General features: G+C 44.4%; 1 protein-coding gene across 1 annotated transcript in view; it reads right to left on the bottom strand.

Annotated features, from left to right (window-relative positions):
- Window positions 1-21612, bottom strand: part of daam2 (dishevelled associated activator of morphogenesis 2) — a 98122-nt gene that overhangs the window by 16870 nt on the left and 59640 nt on the right. Inside the window, exons 4-13 of the mRNA XM_083684053.1 lie at window positions 19058-19132; window positions 15655-15749; window positions 6860-7193; window positions 4456-4566; window positions 4091-4194; window positions 3908-3974; window positions 3639-3756; window positions 3353-3491; window positions 946-1004; window positions 433-617 (exon numbers count right to left, since the gene is read on the bottom strand). Coding sequence (XP_083540179.1) covers window positions 433-617; window positions 946-1004; window positions 3353-3491; window positions 3639-3756; window positions 3908-3974; window positions 4091-4194; window positions 4456-4566; window positions 6860-7193; window positions 15655-15749; window positions 19058-19132 — 1287 coding nt within the window. The remainder of the gene's footprint in view (window positions 1-432; window positions 618-945; window positions 1005-3352; window positions 3492-3638; window positions 3757-3907; window positions 3975-4090; window positions 4195-4455; window positions 4567-6859; window positions 7194-15654; window positions 15750-19057; window positions 19133-21612) is intronic.

Below are 21612 nucleotides of genomic sequence, written 5' to 3'. Positions count from 1 at the left end.
TAGAGAAACATACTGTACTCTACAAATACATATTATACACATTTGATGCACTTAGCATCATGTCTTAAATAAAAATTGTTTGGTGACATATAAACTGTTTCAAGCCTTCCAGCAAAATTTGACGATGGTTTGAATTACAAATCCTATCACTGACATGCAACAGCTTCCAGCCCGAAAACCAACCCTGGAGGGGGTTTCATACAGTATGGAAAACCAACCCTGGAGAGGGTTTCATACAGTATGGAAAACCAACCCTGGAGAGGGTTTCATACAGCATGGAAAACCAACCCTGGAGGGGGTTTCATACAGTATGGAAAACCAACCCTGGAGAGGGTTTCATACAGTATGGAAAACCAACCCTGGAGAGGGTTTCATACAGTATGGAAAACCAACTCTGGGAGAGGGTTTCATACAGTAAGGAGGTATCCTCACAGCTATGTCGCTGATGCGGGAGGACAGGTCTATGACTTGCTCCCTGGCCGAACGCAGCTCCACCCCCTCTCTCTGCAGCTTGTCCTTCATCTTGTTGAGTGTCTTCATCATGTCCTCCTTCTCCTGTGTCTTGGTATCACACTCCCTCTCTTTCCGCTCCAGCTTGGCTAACAGCTCAGCGTGGTCTGAAAGGCAGAACAAAGGGGGGAAGAATGGACCTGGGTACCAAATGTCACAGTACAGTACTTCAGCAAGCTTGTATATGTGGATCTGTATGTATCTCTGGCATATTATTGAACAGGCTATGTAAGAATGTCATTGCTGTTCAAATTCTTTCATATACACATATACGCAGGCAGACACACACAAAATGTGTCAATACACACAGGCACACAGACACACAAACATAGTCCCATCTGTGTTCTTCAGCAATAAAATGCGAGGGATGGATGCAATTCCTCACCTAACCATGGGGAGGCAGTGTATGGAAACAAGGAGATTGCGGTGACATACCTTTCCTGAACTTCTCCGCCTGCTCTCTCCACTGCTTCACTTCATTCTCATTGACCAGCCTGTGAATAAGAAGACAAAGGAGGTCTTAGCATAACTTCAACTGCAGACTGAAGCCCATTTAGAAACACAATGCCATGGCCCAGGTCAATTCCAGTCTAACTGAGTCAAATCAAGAAATTACTTAAATTATTAAATACAAAGAATCGAAATAAGCCTCATTCCCAATTATGGGCAATTTACAAGTAATGAAAATAATTTCAATTCATTGACTGGGCTGACATGTTATTGACTCCAACTCTGCAAACATAGCACATCATTAATGAATAATATAATCAGTAATCAATATAATCAATCAACCATAATCATGGTTATAGATGTAGTTGCTGGATTCAGTTCTTCAATGCTTCAAACATTACACTTCTTACAGATCTTATACCAGTATGTTACTGGAGGCACGAGTGTGTTTTAGTGGGTGAAAGTGTGAGATGTGGTATGAAGGTGAGAGAGATTGTAAAATATTGTAAAGTTGGTCAAATGGAAGGAGGGATGAGGGATTTGATGAGGCAGAGGTTGGTAAACAGAGACCTGTGGCAACCGTGGTACCCATGACTGGAGTTGAAGAAATGTTTGGAGGAAAGAATAGACTTGAATCAAGAATGAGGGACAAAGTTGAAGAAGACACACATTGGACACATTGTACAGGAAAACAGGACAGTGTAGTGATGTCTGGAAATAGCAAGGTGCATTGGTAATAGTTCAGACTTCTTCTTCTTTGGTGAATATAACAGTCTAACCTTGATTTCAATGTACTTTTACAGTATATGAGAAAACATTTTAATTAAATGTCATTAACAACCCATTGCATACATCAAACATACCAACCCATAAAACAGATAATCTGGTACTCAACACACTGCAAAAGAAGTGCTAAAAAGAAAGAAAGAAATCTTTACAAAGTCATGAAAAAAAAGCATTTCATTTTTCAGGAGTGTTAATTTCTGTTGGTCCGTGCTGTCGTCACAACTGCCTCAGATGATTAACGACCCTGTCTACATTTGTTTTAAGATCGTCTACTTCTGAACCACTGCGCACGAGACAAACATTTCACCATTAGCCGACAGCGGTTCCTCTGAATAGCCATACAGTAGGCTCTCGGCTTCCATTCAAAACAAGGAAATGCACTCTTAATGTATGCCCCTTTCCAAACACAACTTACCCTAAGAGGGTTTATGGAAACAAAACAGACCTGCCATTAATGTATACAGGGGGATGCATTTCGACTGTATAATGGGGGCACAATTGACGGTAATAGTAGCTGAAATTGGAGTTGTGTCCAAACTCGCCCTGTTTGCTACTGGAAAGAATTACGTTTAAGTGTGCCGACTACACAAACAACAGTCGCTGAAAGTCGATGGAGTGGTTAACGTTGGCGACGGTTCGGGGTTCTTCCCCCACCCGATGCTTTATAATGCTTTCACCGACCAGACTAAACACATTCATCATTGCTCTTAGCTTGTTTTAGAAATGACGGAGGGAGAGGGAGTATGTCTAAGGGGAGGATGAAGGAGGGAGACGGAGAGATATAGTAGGGAGAAAGATGGAGAAAGAGAGAGAGAGCGAGAGAGACAGAGTGAGAGCGAGAGAGAGAGCGAGAGAAGGGGGGGAAAGAGAGGGAGAGGGAAAGAGAAAAGAGGGAGAAAGAGTGGGGGGAACTTCAAGTGAAACGTGCTGAATTCTGTCTTTTAACACTGCGGCCAGTCTTACACTCTTAAAGATTGAAGGCAAAGAACACTCACTCAGATATGTTTCACATTTCATCGCAACCCCAACCTCCAAAACAAGCACATGTCAAAGACTGTTTGAAAACTAATCTCTCTGAGAACCAATGTAAACATTACCCTTGATGACACATTAAAACATGTATTTTCAGGTCAAATGCCTATTTTCTTCCCTTCTTCTCTCTCCAACCCAAATGTCTGCTTCGGTGCACCTAAACATTGTTGACTAGGCTGGAGAACTGGTGGAGTCGCTCAGCTGAAGCGATTAGAGCGATTCCTTTTGATCTTGCTTCCGCTTTCATGCCAATTCACCTCACAGAGCGTGGCACCCTGCAATCCCATTACCCCCTGCTGCCACCCCACCTCCCCATCCTGCCCAATCATATTCTGCTGCTCTGGTCCAGCTAATGTCGTCTTCCCAGTAAAATGGCCAACACAGGTTAGCCATGATACCCACAGGTTTCCAGGGAGGCCTAGGGCTCCTGTTTGAGTTCTGCACCGTTTCATTGCATGGTAGTGCACATAGTGACTGTGGTGTGTGTACAGTAGGTGCTAGCCCTAGGTGTGTGGATGTTACACTTGCGTGTGTGTTTAATTGTGTGTGTGGTGAACAGTGAGAGGCCACTCACATGCGTATTATATTCTTCACACTGAAGTTGTCTAATGGCGCTACATCCGGGTCCTCCCCTCGCTCATCCTGCAGGACGATCTGCTGCAGGATCCTGTCCAGCAGCTGCCAGTGCTGTAGACTGCCCCCTCCACGTTTATCTGGAGAATGGAGAGACACCTTAGAGGACAGGCAGAGTATAGGACCTTAGAACGGGCAGAGTATTCAGACTTCAAAGTTTGGCAGACCTTCAAGGTAAATGTGATCATAATTGGTGAAGCAGATCTGATAGTAATGGAGGCACTCACAGGGCATCTGGAGGCAGTGTTGTAGGATGGAAAGCAGGTAAGGGTATGAGTCTGTGTGCTTCAGCTTCTTCTTGACCAGCTCAAACATCTGGCCAGCGCTCTTGGTGTCCACATGGACCTGTTGAGGCAACACAGCCACATGACTCACTCACTGTGTGAGGCACTGACAGCAGGCCTGGAAGGAGACACGATTCACCTTCGGAGCAGTCCTCACTTGATCACACCATGCATTGATGTCTATGGGAATGGCAAACTGCCATGTCACTCACCGAGTCAAAGCGTTTGGCGAGCTCCGAGTCGTCCTCGTTCCGCACCATCTCAAAGAAGTCCAGATGCCTGAAGAGATGAGAGAGTCACAGTCAGCTTGTTCTGCTGGATGACCTCCAACCAAATGGCTTGAAAAACCAAGAAACATTGTCATTGGCTGAGCAGTCACCTTGTCCTACCCTCACCTGTCCAGAGTGGCGTTGTCATGCTCTCGGAGCTTATCAATTACAGGCTGGATCCCCAACATCAGGAACTCGTACCTAAGGTGGAGGCGGAACTCCAGGTTGTCCTAAGAAGAGGAAAGAAGGAATCAACAATGTTCCCTCATCATCCTATAACCAAAACTGAACCATGACTAAGGTTCAGCAGTGCCATTGGAGAATATGGCCAGTGTACAGATGCATCCTCCATCATCACTCAAATTAATCTCCAAGGATGTACAACAAAGCTATAAAAGTAACTGTCAACTCTCCTCTATCATCATCTGCAAGGTGGGCCTATCTATCGTACGACCAGAGGTTAAAGAGATAGCATGGCAGACATGACTTACCTCCCCAGCCCCGGCATTGAGCACGGCATTGATGAAGGACATGATGGCCGTCTTCAGGTTGACCTCGTCTCTGTAGCGGCCCGTACTCCTGTCCAGCTCATTTAGCAGCGTCTTCATGGTTCACAGGCACATACAGGTGAATTAGTTAATATGTTTATTTGAATGGAAAGTATATACAGTTCCCTGCATAAGTAATGGGACAGTGAAGCATGTTTTCTTCTTTCTTCTTACTATTAGGTTAAAGTAGATCAATTATTATTTGATGGGATTTGTGTAAATATTGGTTCCACCATTCAGAAATTACAACGCTTTTATGCATTAGTCCCCCTATTTCAGGGTACCCAAAAGTGATGGGTCACTTCATTTGTGCAGTTATTAGAGAGATCTCAATGTCTAGTATTATTCTAGGCTTTGCATTTTCCTTTGGACTCTGCTATTAGTGTATGTGAATATAAGAACCAAAGAGACATCAATGAAAGTCAGGGAAGCCATTATGAAAAAAAAAGCAAAAATATCAAGTAAACCTAGCCAAAACCTTAAACCTACCAAAAATCAACAGTTTGGAACATCCCTAAAAGGAAAGAAAGAACTGGTGAGCTCAGAAATCACAAACAGCCTGGTAGGCAAAGGAATACTTCTACAGTGGATGACTGAAGAATGCTAACCATGATTAAGAAAAGTCCCAAAACAACTGTCCCAAAGATCAGGAACACTCTTCAGGAGGTAGGTGTGAATGTGTCAGAGACTACCATCCACAGAATACTTCACCAGCAGAACTACAGGGGCTACACTACAAGGTACAAACCCAAGCAGGATGACCAGGTTATGGTTTGCAAAAAAGTACCTAAAAGAGCCTACAGAGTTCTGGAAAAAGGTCTTGTGAACAAATGAGACAACGTTAACATGCACCACAGTTATAGCAAGAGTAAAGTGTCGAGAGAAAAAAAGGAACTGCTCAATATACACAGCATACCACCTCATCTGTGAAATATGGTAGAGGGAGATGTTATGTCTTGGGCATGTATGGCTTCCACTGGAACTGGCTCAGTTGTCTTCAATGATGATGTAACTGCTGACAGCAGAAGTGTACAGAAACATCTTGTCTGCTGAAGTACAAGCAAATGCCTCCAAACCTCTGTAATTGGACTGCACTTCATCATACAGCAGGACAATGACCCAAACATACTGCCATAGCAACTAGAGAGGTTTTCAAGGCCAAAAAGTCAATCTCCAGATTTAAGTCTTACTGAACATGCATTTCATTTGCTGGTGAGACTTAAGGAAAAATGTCCTCAAAACAAACAACAACTGAAGATGGCTGCAGTACAGGTCTGGTAGAGCATCACCAGAGAAGATGCCCAGCGTCTGGTGGGGTCAATGGGTCACAGACTTCAGGCAGTTATTGCATGCAAAGGATTGTCGACCAAATACTAAACATGAATGCTTAATTTGGACATTTGATGAATCTGTCCCATCACTTTTAGGTACCCTGAAAGAGGGGGACTATGCAAAAAAGTGTTGTAATCTTTAAATGGTGAAACCAATATGTACACAAATATCTACTTTAACCTCATAGTAATTGTTTGATTTCAAATCCAAACCTTTGGAGTGCATAGACAAAAAAAGAAAATATGCTTCACTGTCCCATTACTTATGCAGGGCACTGTATAAGCTCTTGCTGCATTACCAGTAACCTTATTCTAATGATTGATGGTGTTCATGTTTGTACGTTGGCAAGGTTAACAATAACTGCTAGCTAGCTGTTTTGCTCAAAGGGTTGCATTTGAGATTAAACATCATGGTGAGTTATGACGGCATATCAAAAGTATTTCAATGACGTCAATTTGTAAACAAGATATTAGTCTGTGGCATTATGTGACCAAGGAGTAGAAAGAGTTCACATATCTAACACTTGCTAACCATGCCAAACAGCCATGCTAAACAGTTACATCTCAAATGCCTTTCCACTCAAGTGCTCTTTGACCTTAAACAAAGTTACACATCTAAGTAAAGTAGAACCCCACATTAAAAGTCCATACGGTATGAATCACTTGGCAAGTGTATTGTTAGCTTCCTCTGAACTCTGATTGACCATGAGTCCCTGGGGACATGTGAGATTGTGTGTGTTTCCACAGTCTGGCTAACCGCTACAGCTCCTTACAGGCCTAACACCTCAATAGCCCATAACTGCACTCCAGAACTCTTCCTCCTGCTTTGTCCAACTACATTTGAAATATGTGTCTGTGGTTCTACAGTAGGTATCCAGTCTGGGTGTACCCACATGTCTCTTACTGGGTCAAATCCCCTTCCTATGCTGCCAGTCCATTGCCTGGTCTCACCCAGTTTCAATAACCATACTTGTAACCCTAAACATCCCCCTTTTCTCCGCCCCCTGCTTTGGTACCTGAAAGCGGGTCCTCTCGGCGGCGTACTTCTGGTAGTGCGCCATGGCCTGGAGCACCTTCTTGTGGCCGTCAGGGACCAGGCAGACCGCACCTAGGATCTCCAGCACGGCCACCTTGGTCTTGATGTTGTCCTGCCGCAGGCTCTGGGAGATGGTGTTGATGCTCTGGGGGTGAGCCAGCACATGGGCCCGGCCCTGAGAGTTGTTCATCAGGGCCTTGATGCAGCCGATGACAGAGGTGTGGACGCGGCTCTCTGATGTCTCAAAGTCCATGCTCCGCAGGAAGTTGAGCAGGCATGTGAGGCCGTCCAGCTCGATGAAACGCGTGACGAACCTGGTGGAAGATGGAGGGTGAGATGGGGGGAGGGGGAGGGGAGGATGGAGAGGATGGAGGGAGAGAGAAGGGAAGATGGAAGGAGAGGGAGGGGAGAATGGAGGGAGAGGGAGGATAAGATGGAGGGAGAGGGAGAAGAGGATGGAGGGAGAGCGAGGACGAGAACAAGATGGAGGGACAGAAAGTGTTGTTCAAAAAGGGTCAAACTGGCACATAAGCGCTGAAGACACAGATTGGCACACCGGCGTCTACGCCAGGTCTTTGTCACAGACTTTGGACCTTGGAGGTTAGGTCTTTTATGAGTCTGGCTGTTAGGTTGTGATTTGTGTTGAGGACTGAACATGACCGGAATCAAAGTAACTGGACTGAATTGACATCTGACAGGCAACCCTGGTCAGTGGATGAGGAACTGAGACCTGAATGGAATGGCTTAATGGCATTAGCAGTAGTAGGGCATCCCAATGGTAAACTCCATAGGTAAAATCAAGATGGCGCCTCCTACGGCTGCTACGGTGTGTTGGTGCGCCCTTCTCTGTTTGTTTTTAGTCTTTAATTCTGTTTATTGTGATTCCACTTCGATTATTTTCACGAGGGACGAGATACTTAACATCTGGGACTTAACACCAGCTGATTTATGTCCCAACTTTCTCGCCTCATTTGTGGATTTACTGGACATTCTGGTCAAAGGTACTCTGGCCCTTGGCCAAGCAGTGAGGCGGAGACGGAGAGGTAAGCGCCGAGGCTCTGGTGCGCTTCAGGGAGAGAGGATTACACTTGCCTCTACCGGGAATACTCCTCTCAAATGTCCGCTCACTGTGCAACAAAATGGACGAATTGCATCTTCTTATCAGGACAAATAGAGACTTTTCTCTCTCTTCTGTTTTGTGTTTCACAGAATCGTGGCTGATTGGATCTACACCAGACTCTGCTGTACAACTGCCCAGCTTCCAGCTGTTACGTGCGGATCGCGACCTGATACTTTCACGCAAAACAAAAGGTGGAGGGATTTGTTTCTACAGAAATCAAAGCTGGTGCAACGACATGAAAGTGATTTTACAAACTTGTTCTCCTGACCTGGAATCATTTTTCATCACCTGCAGGCCGTTTTACTCTCCACATGAATTCAGTTCTTTTATATTGGCTGGCGTTTACATCCCACCGCAAGCTGACGTGCAAGAGGCTCAACGTCAACTTGCCGACCATATTTTAGGAGAGGAGAGAAGGAGAGAGAACATGTATTCCTCAGTTATAACTCACAAACTCCCTAAATATAAACAGTTAATCAAATGCCCGACCAGGGAGGAGAAGATTTTGGATCATTGTTACAGCACCATCAGCAGAGCTTATCACGCAGTTCCCAGCACGGCTCTGACCACGCTCTTATTCATCTCATCCCGGCATACTGGCAGAAACTAAAACTTTCTAAACCTGCTGTGCGGAGATCTAAGAATTGGAGCAGCAGAGAAGCAGTGGAGGAACTGCGTGACTGCCTGGATAACAGAGGCTGGGACATTTTTAAGACTGCTTCCAACAGCCTGGACGAATACACAGAGTCTGTGACGTCATACATCAGCTTCTGTGAGGACAGTATTCCAACACGCACCAGGGTGAGTTACAACAATGACAAGCCCTGGTTCACAGCAAGACTCAAACAGCTTCGTTTGGAGAAGGAGAGGGCTTTCAGGAGTGGAGACAAGGAAAGGTTTAGACCGGCTAAGTACACGTTTGGCAAGGAGATTCAGGAGGCTAGACAACAGTACTCAAAGAAGCTGGCACAACAATTCGCAGCCAACGACTCCTCGTCAGTCTGGAAAAGCCTTCGGGAGATCACAGACTGCAAAACAAAATCCCCCCACTCTATGGATGACCTCAGACTTGCAAATGAATGACTTTTACTGTAGATTCTACAGAAAATGGACCAGTCCTGACTCTGACCCACACACCCAACCCCCCTCCACACCTATCACACCTCTTCTTCCCAGCCTGGACAGAGACACTACCCCCCCTACACAATGGACCCAGACAGCCCCCCCCCCATCACACCTCTCTCCATCCAGGAGAGAGACATCAACAAACTGTTGGAGACAGAAGAGAAGCAGAAGAGACAGCAAGGCAGCTGGACCAGACACTGTCTTCCCCTCCACACTCACAAACATCTTTAACACCTCACTGATTGAATGCATGGTACCTGCCTGCTTCAAAACATCCACCATCATCCCTGTTCCGAAAAAGCATAGGTTCACAGGCCTTAATGAGTACAGACCAGTCATCCTAACCTCTCTGGTAATGAAGACCTTTGAGCGCCTTGTGCTGACCCACCTTAAGGCCATCACCAACCCCCTCCTCGACCCACTGCAGTTCGCCTACAGAGCCAACAGGTCTGTAGACGACGCAGTCAATATGGGACTCCACTTCATCCTCCAGCACCTAGACTCCCCTGGCACCTACGCCAGGATCCTGTTTGTGGACTTCAGCTCTGCATTCAACACCATCGCCCCAGCTCTTTTCCAGGACAAGCTATCCCAGCAGAGTGTGCCTGAGCCCACCTGCAGGTGGATCACTGACTTCCTGACAGACAGGAAACAGCATGTGCGGCTGGGCAAGCTTGTCCAGCGGACCATCAGCACTGGAGCCCCACAAGGCTGTGTGCTCTCTCCTCTACTCTTCTCCCTCTACACCAACAGCTGCACCTCTAGCCACCCTTCTGTCAAACTCCTGAAGTTTGCAGATGACACAACCCTCATTGGATTAATCTCCAATGTCGATGAGTCTGCCTACAGAAAGGAAGTTAACAGCCTGGCTTCCTGGTGCAACTTGGAGCTGAACGCTCTAAAAACTGTAGAGATGATAGTAGACTTCAGGAGAAGCCCAGCCCCAACCGCCCCCTCATCATGTGTGAATCCCCAGTTAACATTGTGGAGTCATTCAGATTCCTGGGGACAATAATTTCACAGGACCTCAGGTGGGCGGAGAACATCACCTCCACCATCAAGAAAGCCCAGCAGAGGATGTTCTTCCTGCAGCAGCTGAAGAAATTCAACATGCCGCAGAAAGTGAAGGTTGAGTTCTACACAGCCATCATTGAGTCCATCCTCAGCTCATCGATCACCATCTAGTTTGCTGCCTCTACTGCCAAGGACAAAGGCAGACTGCAGCAGACCATTCGGTCAGCCGAGAAGGTCATCGGCTGTAACCTGCCGTCTCTCCTGGACCAGTAAGACACCAGGAAAGATCATCGCTGATCCTTCCCATCCTGGTCACCACCTCTTCCATAGTCTTTCAAGACCAAAACCTTGCGCCACCTGAACAGTTTCTTCCCCATGGCAGTGAGGCTCACAAACAAGCACCCTGCCTCTCACTGACTCTGGGACTCTGTTTTTCATGCCCCATGCACCAACCTCACCAATTTCATCAATTTCCTGTATGTGCAAATATACTTCAATATACTTGTGTGTGTGTAAAAGAATTCTGATTCTGATAACTTGTCCCAATTCATCTTCTATGACAATGTCAACCTTCATTAGCAAGCCTAATTAAGGATAATCAAGTCATTAACCCCTTCACAGAATTTCAAGCTTATCAAATGACCTAAAGTACATGTAAACATCAAAAGACATGACATTGCCGTGGCAGTTTTTAATGTTTTGTAAATCTCCCACTGACACATATTCTGCACCTGACAGGGGTTCATAGATTATGTCAAACAAATGCAAGCCTGTTTCTGTGTTTTGTCAAACAGAAAGAGAGAGAGAGAGAGAGAGAGAGAGAGAGAGAGAGGTCTCTTTCATTAAACAGAGTGAAAAAGAAAGTGAATCAGAGAGAAAGCGAGAGAAAGAGAGGAGAACAAAGAGGGGGAGCAGGGACAGATTTATCGCCAGTCATCGTAATAGATACATTGTTTTGACACTGTTGGGCGAGCAGAGTCCAAGTTCCATCCCCTCCTACCGCTTTCTTGGCTCTGACGGGCGTGGAAAAAACACCAGTCTGCTTTCAAAATGCGTAAATCACCTCATTTTTATCCTATACATCTTACTGGGGTTCCCTCCCCGCTATGGCGATCGATCCCAGATTTCCAGAGCGCACACGGTTCACCTGGCATCGCTTGGTCGTCTCCCACAGACAAACAACCCTCTGATCTCCAGGAGCGGGTATATGAGATCATGATGACGTGTACACATACACTCCCTCCACATGCTATGTGCTACTAGTTTTGGCGCTGCCATTAGTCTTTGCCACATCTTTCATTGTACCTAAACGGCAAGCACTTTATTGAAAAGAATACCTCAAGAGGTTACAAAATGATATGCAGCAAATGATATGGGAGATACAGTGCCCTGCGTAAGTAATGGGACAGTGAGTACACAAATACCATCAAATAAAAGCTGAGAATCTCGAAAGAAGAAAACATGCTTCTCTGTCCCATTAATTACGCGGGGCATGTAGGATAGACCTTGGACACAAGGAGAGCAAGGCAGATCTGGTTTAAGTTAGCTGTGTAGTACACATCTTCTATTTGTGACAACTCTTTGGCCCCTGCTCTGCCACAGTGATATTTCATATCTATATTTAATAATAAGACCTACACTTTAGTCCAAGTCATGGAAAACATATGGTGATTCTGTACAGTATATCACATATGACATTGAGAACCTTGTAACTGCTTTAAAAAGTGGATGCGTTTCAGTTGTGTGACAAAAACACACACACAAACACACACACACACACACACACACACACACACACACACACACACACGCTCCATGAATTCCTGCTCCCTACAAAGGACATCCAACGATGACTAATCCTCAACACTGAAAACAAAACCCCACCGCATACTAAGATCCAATCATTGCCTTGTTTTCTCTCCCTCTCTCTCCTCTTTCTTTCTTCCTTCCTGGCAAAAACTGGAAATCAATTGATCCTGTCTGCGTTGACTTTCTCTTCTCCTCTACCCCCCCCCCCCCCCCCTCCCCCACACACACACTGCTGATAGTCACACTCAGTCAAGCGGCAGTTTTGGAACGGGCACTGCATAGTTTAAAACCCTCCGGGCTGCGTTCAGGACAGTGAGTGCGAGATGATCACTGCATACGATATAAGCTTAGACAGACAAAAAAAAAAGATAGGCGAATGAGAAGGACTACTGTCTGTGATGAGCCACGACCCTCAGAGGTAGCATGAGTCTGAGCTGAAACAGAACACAAAAAGTGAGATCTGGATATGGAAATGACACCATAATCTCTGTCGTCTGTCCAGATGTCTCTGTTTATTCCCTACCAACGTGTGTGTGTGTGTGTGTGTGTGTGTGTGTGTGTGTGTGTGTGTGTGTGTGTGTGTATGCAACTAGTTTAGCCCAAAGGTGTTGATTATGACAGTCCAGCATGTTACTTTGACAGTATTTGAGCCTCATAATGATGACATTGACAAAACATTCTGCTGTATATTTTCTCCTATGACTTCATGACAGTCTTCCAATCAACATCTCTGTCTGTCTAGATAGAGTCTCCACATGTGTTTGTCAGTACAGTGAGGCTGAAGCCAGGATCTCAGCTTCTCTGTAGTTCTGATGGACCATGAGGAAAACCAATCATCCACATGCGTCAGGGAGCCAACGTAATCTTCCTGGACCAATGAGGTTCTCTCAGTCTAAACATCCCGCCTCCTTGAACTGCAGATGCCCCCTGTCCAGTGGGGGTTGATTGTTGAGTTTGCTCTCGCTTCAAAGACTGCACACACAGACACCCCCCCCCCCACACACACACACACACACACACACACACACACACCTTTTATTCTACTATAAAAGTTGTGGACAGAGGACAAGGGCCAGGAGGGCTTTTGGGGGAAGCTTAACACCGCTTAAGCGGAGGTGTCAGTAGCCCTTAGAGAGACTGACTCATCTGATACCGCCTGTGATAACTATCTCATCTGATACCGCCTGTGATACTGTGATAACTCACAGTCAAATCAAACTCCTGGGATGTTGGGATGGGTTACACTGGAGCTCCTGAACTACAGGCCAAACAAAGAGCAACAACTCACCAGCGGACTTCACAGACTACAGTGTGCTCTATCTGTGGTATGGGACATCATAGTCACAGGTTTATGCTCAAATGACAGACAAGGACAGGAAAACACACACACACACACACACACACACACACACACACACACACACACACACACACACACACACACACACACACACACACACACACACACACACACACACACACACACACACACACACACACACACACACACACACACACACACACACTCCCCCTGCTTTGAGTGTTCAACTATCAGAGGAGGAAGTGTGTGTGTGAGTGTGCCGAAGGGGGATGTGTGTAATTGCATCAGGAGCCCAATGCATTTTTTTCTCCCTCTCTCTCTATCCCTTTAAACTCCAGCCAACGCAAACCTCCCTCACCACCGGCCTTAGTAGATCCTCAGGCCTCTTAGTTACTCCTCTTAGCTACTTCTCCTCTCCTCCTCCTCTCCCTCCCTGCTAAATACTGGAACCCACGCAAGGAGAGAGATTGACACGGCGCATAGAGAAAAAACACCAGCCTTATCCAAAAGTCTTAAAAGGTGTGATATTCAGTTCCCACTAAGGCTGTCCATAATACGTGAAAGCAGATATAAGATTTTACTTCTCTATCTCGCGGGGCCTTCAAGAAGTCCAACGATAAATGTTTTGAAGCATAATATTTAAATGTGAGGGGTATTTCAGGCATTCCTGCTGATAAGTCTTTCTGGGGGAGTGTGAAACAGTTGTTCTCATGTCAATATTCTTGCTGGATTGGCTTTGTAGAGGTGGTGTCCTAAGACCTGTCCCAGGGAAGACTTTTATTAGTATAAGTCATTTATTATAAGTCATTTATTATTTCCCTTTATCCTGTTTCCTGTCTGATGGCATGGTGGAGACAACAGTGAGGGTCAGTTGTTTTGGTGCATGCATGCATACACACACACACACACACACACACACACACACACACACACACACACACAAACAACATGTATTCCTCTCACCTTTAATAACCATAGCAGACTCGTGGTTTGACAGAAGTACCCAAGTAACATTCAGCTTTGTAGGAGAGTACACAAGACTGTAAAAATGTTTAGGGATTGCACTACTGTAGGTGTGATGAGTAACCCTGCTGTGACTATGTGAGTGTGCTCAGAGCGCAAATATGAAGTTTCCAGCTCTATTGGACATCATGTAAACAAACCGGCAGTTGGCAGTAACTAAAGTTGAGATACGCTAGCAAATAACTTAAACCATAACCCCAGCAAGCAGCTTACGAACAAGAAATAGGTCAGTATTAAAGGTTAGGTGAAATGTGTTTATAATATACAGTGCCCTACGCAAGTAATGCAGTAAAATATTTTTTCTTCTTTCAGATCTACGCTCCAAAAGTTTGGATTTTAAATTGTGTACATACACAAATTGTGTACATCTCATCATTCAGAAATTACACCACTTTTCATGCATAGTCCCTATATTTTAGTGTACCCAAAAGTAATGGGACAGATTTATCAAATGTCCAAATTAAGCTCTTATGTTTAGTATTTGGTGGACAATCCTAGCCTGAAGTCTGCGACCCATTGACCCGACCAGATGCTGGGCATCTTCTCTGGTGATGCTCTGCCAGGCCTGTACTGCAGCCATTTTCAGTTGTTGTTTGTTTTGAGGTATATCAGCCTAAAATCTTATCATCAGGAAATGAAATGCATGTTTAATTGGATTTAATCTGAAGATTGACTTTCCACTTTCTGGCCCTGAAATGTACTGTATGATCCAATGAATTTGGAGCCATTTGGTTGTACTCCAGCAGACAAGATGTTTCTGTACACGTCAGAATACATTCTGCTGCGGTCAGCAGTTACAATCATCAATTAAGACAAGTTAGCCAGTTCTTGTGGCAGCTATACATGCCCAAACCTAACACCCCCTGCACCATGTTTTACAGATTAGGTGGTATCACTCTGGTACATGATAATATTCATCTTATCTGTCAACAAGATCTTTTTCCAGACCTCTGCAGGTTTTTTAGGTACTTTTTAGCAAACTGTAACCTGATCATCGTTTTTGAGGATAACTAGTAATTTGCACCTTGCAGTGAAACGTCTGTAGTCTGTAGCAGTACACTATAGGTTGCGCATAAATGTTCTAAAGCATTGTAGTCTATTGACATTATTGATTATTTGTACAAGTTATTTGTGTACATTATGTTACTGTGCACATCTTCTGTGCTCACTCTTATCTATTGTCAGAATCGTTTATTGATTACAACACAACACAGAAGTAGAAGTACGATAAGAGAGAAGAGGGGGGGGAGAGAGAGAGAGAGAAAGAGAGAGGAAAGAGATAGAGAGAGAGAGAAGAGGGAGAGAGAGAGAAGAGAGAGAAAGAGAGAGAGAGAGAGAGAGAGAGGGCAAATCAAAACCTTACCTCATTGGCTGGGTCCGAAGTGCTGTTTTCAGATCCTCCACCACTTTGTTCCTCATCTCCATCTCCTCCTCGTCAAAGGCGAATAGGGTCTGCATCTACCAGCACAGAGAGAGAGAGAGACAGCCCATTGCAATCAGCCATTACTCACCCAAACCAGAGAGGACTACGAAAATGCTATCTAAAGGAGAACCTTTGATTGACAGGGTGGTATTCTGGGTACACCCAGAAACATACTGAACAGAGCTATATAATCGCACACAATTTACATTTTTAATTGTTCTCCTTCAAGTAACATTTTCAACATGCAAATTGAATTCATCACACCACAAGCGCCACAGACACAACATATCTCAGCCATGCATAATAACACAAGAAAATCTCTGTGTAAAATTGTTCCCCAACATCTGAGCTCAATGTAGTTTAATTAACATGGCTGCCTCTGTTTTAGAAACCACAAGAGTGCACAAGAGCATCTCCTTGTTATCACAGTATTTTCCTTTAGGAGCCATAACACGTTTGAAGCCAGTATACGGCATGCCAAAAAGGCCTTGCGCCGCAGGCAATTAGTCCCAATCAGGCCCACACCAAATGGGGCAGATCATTACCAATCCTAGCCTTGAAGTGATGATGTGTTTTTGCACATCGCTTTGAGGCTCCCCTGAACAACATCAAAGCACTGTTGTCTTCCCAGTAGTGTGGAGTGCAGGGCTTCTGTTTAGCCTCTGCAGGCGTTTTCCAGCGGCAGGTCCATGCCAGCCCTGAGGGTTCACCACTGGGTTTTAGCAACACAGTAAAAGCTTACAAGGGCTTCCCATTATTTTCGTGAGTAAAAATACAAAAACACTGTTGGAAATACTCTCTTAAAAAGAAATAAATTAAAACGGTGAAAGCAGCTTGTTGAACATATTAGAGAGTTAGATGTGAAGTATTTCTTGTTATTAATTGGATATTTTGCAGAAACAGAGAGTGCTGATGTGTTTGCCGCTGAAAAACAGCACTTACAGTAGGTCTTTTGTCCAGACCAATAGTCTTCTTGTTCATATGTGATTGCCTGCTGCCCTGTTCTGTGTGTGTGTGTGTGTGTGTGTGTGTGTGTGTGTGATGTTTCAGTCCTAACATCCATCGGCCGGATTAGCCTTGCCCAGATGTTTCGGAGGCCCCTGCCAAACAGTCTCTGACTCCTGTTTCTCTAAATGAATATGTTCATTCTCAATAGGAAGTTGGACCAAACAGTCAGAGAAGGGGAACTATTTGCTTGTGCTGTGAGCCAGTTCATCATGTCAGCCCCGCTAGCCAAACGTTAGCCCCCAGCTACATCTGTTATATGTATGCTAGTGCTAACCTTGTGGCTAGACGCACTACTGTTAGCCTGGTGCTCACCCCCAGCATGGTATACTGTTTCAGCACTAAAACCTAGCCAAACACTATGTCAACATGCCAAGTTGCAGCCAGATGTTTTATACATGTCTTATGCTAACCCCTAGCACAGTGGTCATCAACCCTGCTCCTTGAGAGCTACAGGATGTGCAGGCTTTGGTCCTAGCCACAGCAATAAAGGGGGGGGGGGGGGTAGAGGGGGGAAGAGAGAGTAGACTGAAATTGGAAGAAGGAGAGGGAGCCTTGACAGACTCTGACAATGTATCTGACACCTAGTGATTTATAGTCAACCAAAACAGATCCCATTGCTCTATCTACTGTACTCTGCTGCAGTGTGTGTGTGTGTGTGTGTGTGTGTGTGTGTGTGTGTGTGAAAAGGTGAGAGGAGGACAGCATGTGGATGCAAGAAGGAATTATACAATGAGCAAAGTGATGCTGTATGTGGCTGCTCTGAAAATGAGCTGTGTGTGCGAGTGATCAGATTAGCTCGATGCAGACAAGGCAGTATTGTGCAAGGCAGTATTGAATGTGTCACTGTCACCTTGATAACTCCAATGTGACTCTCCTGTGCACCTGTGTTATAAAATGTCATTTGTAGGCTAGGTTGTAGCAACCTCATGATGGGTATACAGTAGGGTGGGCAAATTCGAGTATCATGCATGGTATGGGTATGTAAATAGCCTAAACCTTTGATGTTACATTAAGCTGGGTGAATGGAATACAAATCATCCAATATGCTGTAATAGAAATAAGGCCATGCTCATAAAAAAAAAAAAAAAACGTCCTCCCTAATCTTGAACAGCACCAGCCATCACTGGTATGTGGGCTGTAATAGTATTTCCAGATCTCGACCAGGTTCAGGTACTGTAGCAACCAGTTGAAACCGCTAATTTTCCACAGTCGAGCCAGTAAACAAAAACAGCTGTAAAAATAAATGGCACATACACAATGTTTGTTGCTATAGACACATCTGCCAAGAAAACCAACAACAGAATGTAACATACTGTAGCAAAAAGCAGATATCAAATAGCAACACTTTTTGGCCATTTATCCTGGGCGATACACCTGAATGACACTCAGTTTGCACTCCGAAAGATTTGTAAAGATTTGTAAATATATAAATTCTTGTGCTGTTTTGGAATGCGAGACCATTATCAAGGCAGGAACTCTCACTGCCTGCACTGATGTTCCAAAGGTCAATGCTAAGTGGGATCCTTGGGACAAACCTACCCTTAACCGTAAACATAACCCTTACCCTAAACATTACCTTACCTAAACGTGAACCTAACCATAAGCCTTACAATAATCATCAATTTCCATTGGGTGACATCAGGATTGGCCTATTCGACTGTAGATGGTTGGTGCTAATCTTCAGCATTTATGATTTGCAAATATGTGTCTCCAAGGTGTCTCATGTAGTGAGGGGTTAGAGTGGATGGGTCACTGACAGAACCATGTCAGTCGCCATGGTCCAGACTGACACCTCTATGTTATCTTCTGGTGACCTCTCTCCCAACTCTGTACTAGCCAAGTAAATAAGCATGTTAAAGTGTAATCAAAAAGAAAGGGGATGCAGTTTGTCACATAGACTTGTTTCAGAGGGTTTTTCTGCCAGCCACTCACATTGACTAACTAGCGCCGTCATCACTCTGGGTGTGAAAGCTGGGTTCGGAGGGTAGCAGCCAATAAGGTAAGAGCAGTGCTAAAAGTCGTTGCAGAGAGATGTTTGAGCAAAACGACAAAAAAGGGGAAATGGGTTGGAAGAAAGTCAGAGATTAAGATTAAGAAAATCGGGGAGGAGAGGGACAGAGCAAGAAGCATATTGAGAGATACACACTGCTTCCCAATAGCCTGTCCTCTATTCCTCACAACCTCTCTCCTCACTTGGAGGAGAATATCTAACGGGAGAAACTTCAGATCTTCTTATCCAATGAGTTTTGAAAAGTAAGCAAGGAAGGAGGATGCGAGGAATAGAGGAGAGACTATTGTGACACAGACAGAGAAACAGCGGGAGAGGAGAACTCACAGCAGCCATGGAGTTGATGCGGTCGAGGTAGTAGTCAGGCCAACTGGTGGCCAGCTTGTTGGGGTCCTCTTGCTCCTGAACACAAAAAGAGAGAACACAACATGAACAAAACATAGACAAAAGGATTCATGGACTTCATCGTACTGGATACTACCATGGCTCCAATAGCTAAGTTGGTTGGGTCACGATGCTTACAACACCAAAGTTTTAGATTTGATTCCTGCATGGGACTGCACCCTTTTGTTTTGACAGAGAACATATGTATATATGGACCATATATACCATGCCGTGCATAAGTAATGGGACAGTGAAGCATCACCAAAGATACCCAGTTTCTGGTGGGGTCAATGGGTCGCAGACTTCAGGCAGTTGTTACAAGCAAAGCATTGTTGACCAAATACTAAACATGAGTGCTTAATTTGGACATTTGATAAATCTATCCCATCACTTTTGGTGGCCTAAAATAGGAGGACTGTATAAAAAGTGTTGTTATTTCTGAATGGGGAAACTAATATGTACACAAATACCATCAAATAAAAGCTGAGCATCTCCACTTTAATTTAACCTCACAGTATGTGATTGTTTTGAAATCCAAACTTTTGGAGTGTAGAGCCAAAAGAAGAACAAATGCTTCACTGTCCCATTACTTACGCAGGGCACTGTATTTCACATTATTTATTCAACAAAACATCCCACATTGCATTCCTCTATCACATTACTGTCCCTCATTTCCATACCACTACGACTAACAAACAGACAAAATGGAGGAGGCAGTCCAAGGGGCTTAATATCTGGGTCAAAACCGAGGCAGCTCAGACTATTCAATTGTCTTGGCATTTCAACAGAGAGAGGGACCCCTAGGGGATGAAGTGTTCTTCACAATGCTTTTCAATAGCGCTGTCTGAAATCAATTTGTACTGGACTATCTGAGGGAGTGTGATGCCACGAGCAACAAACGCTGTGGAGAATATGAAGACAATTTCGACCAGAGATCCTCTGCTAGCTTTTCCACGTCTGGTATTGTTTAGCCTGGATTTGGGGTACTGGGAGAGCTTAGAACTTGTTGTTTCAACTGGGTTTGTATACCCATGAGAGAGTCTGAAAACTGGAAAAAGGTTAGACTAGCGTGCCTTTAATAACATTTGCCGCTTGCTGGTTGTTGTTTTTTTTCCATGCACCCAGTTGTTTTTCCCAATCAATTTGGTTGATTTGATCAATTGAACAGCATCGCATCTAGTAGGGCCGGGCACATGGGAAGCCCTAAGGTACTTTACCAGGAACAACAACATGGTGCACATGTCCTACACTGGAGTGTTAATGAAACAATCAATCAATCCTGGGAGTCCATGTCGCTGCATGTGCTGCTGACTGTCTGTAGAACAACAAAACAACACAGGACTTCAGAGCAGGTGAAAGGATCTAGGGGTTGATATGAAATTCAGAATTCAGATTGTCTAGTCTTTATCTCACCTTGACCGTAACAAGACAAAAAACAATGTTTCTTCAGGTTTGCACTGCACTGTACTGTATTATGCTACAGCTTCAGAAGAAAACAATAGAACTCCCTGTCCTGTACTCAAACCAGTTTGTGTTTTCTTGCTGCCCCACTGTCTGATAGAAATGGTCTGTACACACAGCCAAACAGATTTTGATGCTAAGATTAACAACTTAACTGCCTCTCTCTCGAGCCCCGTTGTCGAATTATAGCCGTTGATACGGCTTGAAACATGTCACGTCCAATGGTACACTTACCTTGGCATTTTCACAAGTCAGCGTAAATACTATAATTTTCATCTTGTTTGGGACAAATGAGAGGCGATTACCAGACAGGGCATGTTTGTTTTGGGGGTAGTAGTAGGCTGTTACCGTTCAGTGCCTGAAGATTTGAACTTTAAAAAACTGTTTTGACGAGGGAAAGTAATAATAAACACTGCCTTGTGTGCTCGGTTGTTAAAGAGTCAAACAGTTGCTGATGGTATAAAAAAACTAGGAAAAGAGAAAGACTGTGAGTAGAGACTGTTAGAAAACAAATCCACAAAGGTAAGTAACAGGTCTGGGGCGGGCATTTCAAGTCTACAGTATGTCCCCCCCTCTCACAAACACACACACCAGCACCTACACACACTGCTTTCCAATTGTCTCTCAATAAAACTCAGACACCGCCGACTGCATAGCAACCTACAGTCAGATATACAAAGGTCTCAATCCATCTTTCTATTACAGCAATTGTCAGAGGCAGTAACACTATACATTTCCCTGGCAACATCACAATATGATTTATGAGCGGTGTTTCAGGACTTTTACGGAACAGGAATCCCCAACCTTGTATCAGGTATCATTGTGTAAGTTGGTTTTCTATCAAACATTTTTTATTGGAGGTGCACCGTTTCATCACAGCGCAAATACCTGACAACAACTAACATTCAAGTCAATAGTCTATCCAAGTGGTTACCAGCTGTAGAAACAGCTGTGATAAACCAGAAAACTCTCCTTTTCTACTCAGTTTATCATTTTAATTTATTTATTTAATCGATAATTCCAATCTGGTGTCATTT

Source organism: Argentina silus, assembly GCF_951799395.1.
Source record: "Argentina silus genome assembly, chromosome: 13".
Taxonomy (NCBI): Eukaryota; Metazoa; Chordata; class Actinopteri; order Argentiniformes; family Argentinidae; genus Argentina; species Argentina silus.
The sequence above is the reverse complement of the archived record's forward strand: the minus strand, read 5'-3'. Positions and strand labels throughout refer to the sequence as shown.